Raw genomic sequence first — 7,137 nt, 5'->3', positions numbered from 1 at the left:
GAAATATATTTGCTGACATACCTATATTCATGATTATTTGGCATCTTATCAAAGTAACCATGGACCAAAGTTCTCTTTAAAAAATTTGAGAGTGGAAGTTGATCAAGATGGATAATTTTTATACAGTATAAAAAGGGTAACTACTTTTTGAACATAGGGCATGTAAATCATGGACAAAAGGATGCTATCGACTTTTTCTCATATTGCTTGGCTTTCTCCACATTGTGAATCAATGGTCCATTCTGAATTGTTCTCTCACATGTTGATGCTATTTAGTTCTGCTTCACTAATATGACCCGTTCAATAAAATAAGTGGCAAAGAGTATGTGTATCTAGTGGTGGAGAAAAGGATTTGGTGAGCACTTGTGGGATGTGCATGCTTGCTCATCATTAGGAGAGTTGACCACTTGTGGGATGTGCATTCTTGCTCATCATCAGGAGACTTGAGCTTTCCTAAATTTATCTTAGAAGAGTGACGTGAAGAGAAAACAATAGAATAGAGGTTAGGAGGAGGTTTAGCGGTAAGCAGAGACAACAAGCCAGGCATTACTACAAGTTTGGGTATCAATTACCAATTCTATGGTTGGATTTACAAAACCTAATAATTTGTGTAGCTCAAACCCAAGAAAGACATTTGTGAGATCCATACAGACCTGGTTACCAATATTTTGGTGTCATTGCTAGGTTGCATGTCTCCACATGAATGTATAAAAGAGTTAGATGTGCACAAAATAGTGAAAGGTTCGAGCTCGAGATGAGACCTCATGGCAAAGATCTTAAAGCATGCATTTAAATAATCAATGACCCTTGCTTCTGTCTGGATTTTTCCACCTCGGCTGCAAATTCCTGCATCCCAGCATCAGCATAAATGCTTGACATCAAAGCATATGCAGTAGCCTGCTTGGGCTGCAGACTTACTGCATGATCAAATGCCTGTTTTGCCAGCTCTATATTGCCATGTGTACAACATGCAACCAGCAAGCACAACCAAATGGTCAGATCAGCCTGCATTGGCATTGTCCCCAACGTGTTTTCTATTCTCTTAAACTCCCCTGCACGCCCAAGGAGGTCCAGTAAAATTCCATAATGCTTCAAGTCTGGAGCTATGCCATAATCTCTGCTCATGGATTCAAAGTACTCCATACCTCTGACGACAAGGCCAGTATGGCTGCATGCGGAGAGAACAGAGGTGAATGTTACTTTGTCAGGCTTCACACCTGCTGACTTTAATTTTTCAAACATGTCTAGGCTTGCTCCAAAATTCCCTTCTCCTAGATGACTAGAAATGCATGCATTCCATATCAGAATATCACGCTTGGAAAATTTATCAAATATGGTCTGTGCATCGACAATGCCTGCACAAATCCCATATGCTTGGATTAGAGTGGCTGCCACGGAGGAATCCCAATCATACCCAGTAGAGACGATGTCAAAGTGAAGCTGTCTACAAATCTCTAAGTTTCCTCTTTCTCTGCATGCTTGCACAACGCAGATAAGTGTAACATCATCCAGAGTCACACGCTCTATTTGCATCTGCTGATAAAACCTTAGAGCTTTCTCTGCTTGGCCCTGCTCAACATAAGCTGAAAGCATTGCATTACGCGACACCACATCACGTTGGGACAAGGCACCAAACACATCCTCAGCTTCCGTGATAGCTCCACACTTGCCGTACATGCTCACAAGGGAAGTACCAACTAAGACATCTGATGCAAAGTGCTTCATCCGCACATCGGAATGTAATGCCTGTCCGATTCTGAGAGATTTCACTTTGGTTGATTGTCCCTCCACAACAAGAGCTTCTTCCTTGTCTGCAAAGGCACCACATGCACGAAGGACAATCACAAATGTTCGCAGGTTTGGACTCACACATTCCTCTTGCATCTGCACGAACAGCAATAAGGCCTTCTCTGCGTGTCCCTGCTCAACATATGCTGAGAGCATTGCATTCCATGACACAATGTTACGTTGAGAAATTGCAAGGAATGCATGCACCGCTTCCAGGAGTGCCCCACACTTGCCATACATACTCAAGAGAGCGGTCCCGACAAAGACATCAGAGGCGGTCTCTGTCATGCACGCATCAACATGCAATGCTTGCCCTATTTCCATAGACATCACTTTGATAGATCGCCCCTCCAGAACTAGAGCTTCTTCCTTCTCTGCAAGGGTGCCACATGCCTGAAGCGCTAACACAAGTGTATGCTGATTTCGGCCAATGCCTTGCTCCTGCATCTGTCCATAGACCTGTAAAGCCTTGTCTGCTTTGCCCTGCTCCACATAGGCTGTGAGCATTGCATTCCATAAAATGATATAACATTTGGGCAATGCATAGAACACACTCTCTGCTTCCCCAATGGCCCCACATTTACCATACATACTCATAAGGGTGGTGCCAACAAAGACATCTGATGCAAATTCCCACCTGTGGGCATCAGCATGTAGTGCACGACCAATTTCCAGAGATATCACTCTTGTTGATAGTCCTAAAACAAGAGTTTCTTCCTTCTCTGTAAGGATGCCACATGCCTGAAGTGCAAAAACTAGCGTATGCTGGTCTGGACTCATGCCTTCTTCTTGCATCTGTCTATACAATCGTAATGCCTTCTCTTCTTGGCCCTGCTCAACATATGCTGACAGCATCGCATTCCATGACACAATGGTACGCTGCGACAATGCAGTGAACACATCCTCTGCTTCCACAACTGCCCCACATTTGCCATACATACTCACAAGAGTGTTGCCAACAAAGACAACAGATGTAAAGCCTTTCCTGTCTGCCATGACATGTAGGTTTTTGCCCTGTACAAGATCTGGTATGCTGCCACAAGCTTTGAAGAGGCTAACAAAGGTATAACTGTTGGGCTCCACACCATCCTCTAGCATACGTCGATGCATTTCGAGTGCTTCATGCCCGCGACCACAGTCTGCATAAGCAGCAATCATGGCGGTCCATGAGAAGACGGTGCGGTGAGGCAATCCGGCTGATACATCCCATGCATCTTCCACGGCACCACACTTTGCCAGTGTCAACACCAAGTAGTCACCCAGCAAGCCGGTCAGGTGGGTTCTGTGGTGGGCAAGATGTGCATGGACACGCTTGGCTTGAGGGAGGGCCTTGTACTTGTTGCAAGCCTTGAGGAGGGACACGTATGTGTTGTCCGAAGGGGGTGTGTACATGCGGGAGAGCGCATCTAGGGCCCTGTCCAGCTGTCCTTTTCTGCAAAGAGCCTGGAGAAATTCCTCATGCATCCCCTAGAGCCACACCTTCCCATCTTTCATCCTGCTGGAGGGCAGCGTGATGATGATGATGATGGTGGTGGTGGTGGTGGTCCAAGGAATGGTAATGATGATAACGCTGATGATGGTGGGTAGTTAGCCAAAGCAGTCTGCCATAGAGGCCGCCTGCTGGTTGTTGTCCACCAGCACCCAGGGGGATGACAAGCGCCATCATCTCCTGTTGTTCTTTATACCATGTAGTGATTGTCATATGCTGCTGTATAACCTCGTGAAAGTGTGTGATTATAATATTTATATATAAAAGTCATGAAAGTGTGTAATTAATCGGCCGAACAAGGCATTGAAGGCTAGTGTGGAGGCAAATGGACGACACCTGTGTGAAAGGAAGCTAATTTACTTCATCTTCTTCACCGTCATTGGCCTTCTCCCTCCATTACAGCTCTGCAAGTGCCGCCCCTGTGTACACATTCCGCCACCTGAGCGGGCATTCGTTCATGTGAAGGGGAGCTCCTCCGCCGCCTCCTGCCCTAAGGCCGCCCTCATGGTTCACATAAATGCATAAACCATTGGTCGCCCCTACCGCATCTGCAACACGACCGTTGAGTTCATCTAGTTGTGGGCCTCGCATCCCACATTCCTCTGCAAATGGCCATTGAGCCCAACTAGCTGTGGGCCTCGCCTCCCTCAGGCATCTGCAAACGGCCGCCACCCCTGCCGCCTCTGGAAAGAAATTCGCCGGTGCCCCTCAGGACCCTGGCTCGCCTCTGCAAAATGGCTGACCACAGTCCGCTTTCGGGTCCTCCCAGCTCTATCCGGTGTGATCTTCCCTCTTGGGTTAAATGTTTATACATAGTTTTATTTTATGCAACACTCTTAGAGTATTATGTTTATGAAATGTTTTAATGCAAACACAGTGATAATAACACCTTAGAGTCTTATGTTTATGCAATGTTTTAATGCAAACACTCTAACCGATCTTTAAATCAGCACAGTGATAATAACACGCTGTAAACTAATATTAATAGCGGTTTTTAGATGCACAAACTCTCTATATATATATATATATTATATATACTACGTCTTCGACAGGCAAGATATATTTTTGCATGCATAAGAACACATACTCGTCCTCTTTTTGCATGCATAAGAACACATACTCGTCCTCGAGATGTGAGACGAGAGATAGGTCTTATATTTGAAGCCCATTTTGGGTCTCATGGTCCTCAACTTGGCTACCTATATATGAACACACCATGCTTGCTATATATATCCATGTAGGAGAGGTTCCATCCTCCTTACCCTTGGAGAACCCTAACTCTTTTAGGACCTACAATTAGTATCGAAGTATAGGTTTGAAGATCTCTATTTTTCGGGTTTCCTTATCTGCCCCATCATAGCCTACCATCTACCTGTTTTTCTGTCGTTTACTATCCATAGTCGCCCATCTCCAGCTAAGCTGCCTTCAGCAAAAGTCGGCATCATCTACAAACACTATCGTTTTTGCAGCACGATCGTAAACTACTACTTCTTCGCCTTCACTTCTATGCGCATCACTGCTTACGATCGGCCTTAGAAGTCAACCCATCACCGTCGCCCTGATTCAACACGTGTTGCCCCCTCTCCTACCGCCGCCGGTTTGCTATCACCTTAGTTTATTTAAAAAAATTCAAGATTACCTCCGTGCTCCCGTTCCCTTCATGCCGTCTCCTGGTCGCCTCTGTCTCACAGCTTAACTCCACCAACCGTCTTTTCCCTCTACACCTATAGCATCTGTGCATTAGGATCAAGACGGTTGGTTGGTCGAGTTAAGCCATTAGCATCAAAACAAAGCTCTTGTTCGCATAAATTTGGAGGTTTTCCAAAATTGAGCTGCCATGGGTGGGTCGGTAGCAAGGAAAAGGCGTCGAAAAAGACGACACCACGAGCATCTAGGAGGGATTTCACCCTGATTTCCCTATTTGTAATTTCTATTTTATGTTTGTAGAGTCGAGGGTTCTCTGCGCAAGATGTCTCCCAAAAACTAAAAAAGAATCCAATGTGTGTTGTCTCTCTGTCCAAGTTGTGTTATGAAAGACTCCGTATTTTTTCTAGTCTATCCCAAATAGAAGCCGAGGGGTGACTAAGTGTTGGCCTCATTGCCTCGCTCTTACCCTGATAGGAGAGACTACCATGGCACGGGAGGTGTAGATAGTGAGTCTAGCTTTGAGACACGGTGGATGGGATAGGTGATAGCATCTTCTTTGTGTTGGGGGTATTTCAAAGTCTCTTGTGTCCTATATGTCCACCCGGTGTACCTTTCAGTGTGTGTATAACTACCTATATGTGTTTGTATAGGTGTGAACACCTATTTAGGTCTTTATGTGTAAGTGTGCCTACATGTTTGTTAACACCCTCTTATTTGGATACGATAAGTGAGTGCCATGTGTCATGTCCCCATGTCTGTATGTGATTTACGTGAGTCAAAAGATAGGGTTTGCAACCTATAACAGCATGTACTTTTGGTGTACTTCATATCAATGAATCAATCTACATTAAGTTGTGCAATCATCTCTCTCTAGAGCATTAAGTTTCTCTAACTCCCTCTCTCTTTCTTACTGCCTGTACACTCAGCAGCAATGAAGTGGTTCATCCTCCTCAGGCTTGTAGAACCCTAACTCTATTAGGACCTACACAGCACACCTAACAGTCCTAAGCTACTGATATGTATTATGCACAAGAAATAAGTGTTACAACTGTACTTCAAGTACCAAGGGGTGACTCTGCATGAAGACATCAGCACACACACATCCATCTCAATTTATCCTGCCCAGGACTCTAGAGTCTAGTGCTGAGGTGAGTGCAGATGCCTTCAACGAATATCCAAGGTATGTATATTTAGGTATGATTAATACTGAATAAAGCCCACGACCAAACACTAATGTTGGCGCGATCACGTGTGGGATGTCTGCTTGCTGCACCACTGCCCAATAGGCCTGTGCGCACATGCACCTGCTGGTCGACATGCTCCTGGCCTGCCCATCTACTGCTGTGTGCCGCCTATGCAGGCCTGCCCGTGTCTGCCACGCGGTAGTCTTGGAGATGAGGTGTGTCACACCTTTGCTGACAACAAACCTTGGTACTCTGATTGTATCTAGAGGCTCATCAGTTTTTCTTTTTTGAGTTTATACCTAGCTATATGTGCCAAGGTTCAGACCTGGGACCTGCTGTTCAGCAACCCAGTCCTGGAAACTGCTATTTAGCAACCCAGTTGCAACCAATCGGACTAGATCCCGGTGGCAATAACTTCTTAAGACCAAATTAAATTCACAGCTCCTATAGATGGAACGGCTTAACTGCTTTTCCCACCTCTCCAAAGAAAACAGCCATGGATCATTCTGTTTGATGATTCATACTAAGGAGCCCTCCATTATACCTAGCTAACCTTCAAAAGGATCTCTTTTCTCAAAAAGAGAGAAGCTAAAAAGCATGGAATCCTTGTGAAATGGTCAACCCCACAGCCACCACTGTCTAGTCCTTTAATGCAGCCTTGCAAACACCTCTGCACTCAGCGCTCAGCTCCTACCGCCACCCAGTAACACACCTTGCTGCCCTGTACCGCCACTGTGTCACCCACAACTACCCTGCTCAGCCCTCTTCGCACCATCTTGCCTCCTCTAAGCTAGCTTTTTGTCTTGGAAAACTGTTATTGTCATGCCGATTACCATATCACAAGACTTTTACTTCTTATGGCATGACGGTCATCTGCATGTTCATGTGTGCTTTGTTAAATGAACTGGTTTTGCTGTGGATGTAGATACATGCTTTTTTACATGAACTGGGTTTGCTATGGGTGTATTAAGCATGCAGTCAGCTTCTCTAGATGGCAATACGAGGGCCATCCCTGCCACTTCTGTAACA

The 7,137-nt window shown here is 45.3% G+C and overlaps 1 protein-coding gene across 1 annotated transcript; it reads right to left on the bottom strand.

Moving 5' to 3' along the window:
* Positions 1-789: 789 nt before the first annotated feature.
* Positions 790-3,252, bottom strand: LOC147635967 (pentatricopeptide repeat-containing protein At4g13650-like). The gene has a single exon (XM_086802051.1). The coding sequence runs from the start codon at positions 3,250-3,252 to the stop codon at positions 790-792; it is 2,463 nt and encodes an 820-aa protein (XP_086658177.1).
* Between the last annotated feature and the right edge of the window lie 3,885 nt (positions 3,253-7,137).

The sequence above is a fragment of the Cibotium barometz genome, chromosome 8, assembly GCF_041138505.1.
Source record: "Cibotium barometz isolate CiBa-2024 chromosome 8, ASM4113850v1, whole genome shotgun sequence".
Lineage (NCBI taxonomy): Eukaryota > Viridiplantae > Streptophyta > Polypodiopsida > Cyatheales > Cibotiaceae > Cibotium > Cibotium barometz.
This window is presented reverse-complemented; position numbering and strand designations above follow the sequence as displayed.

What these genes read in the sequence shown, in the direction of transcription:
- LOC147635967 (XM_086802051.1), bottom strand. Translation starts at nt 3,252, where the DNA reads ATGCATGAGGAATTTCTCCAGGCTCTTTGCAGAAAAGGACAGCTGGAC.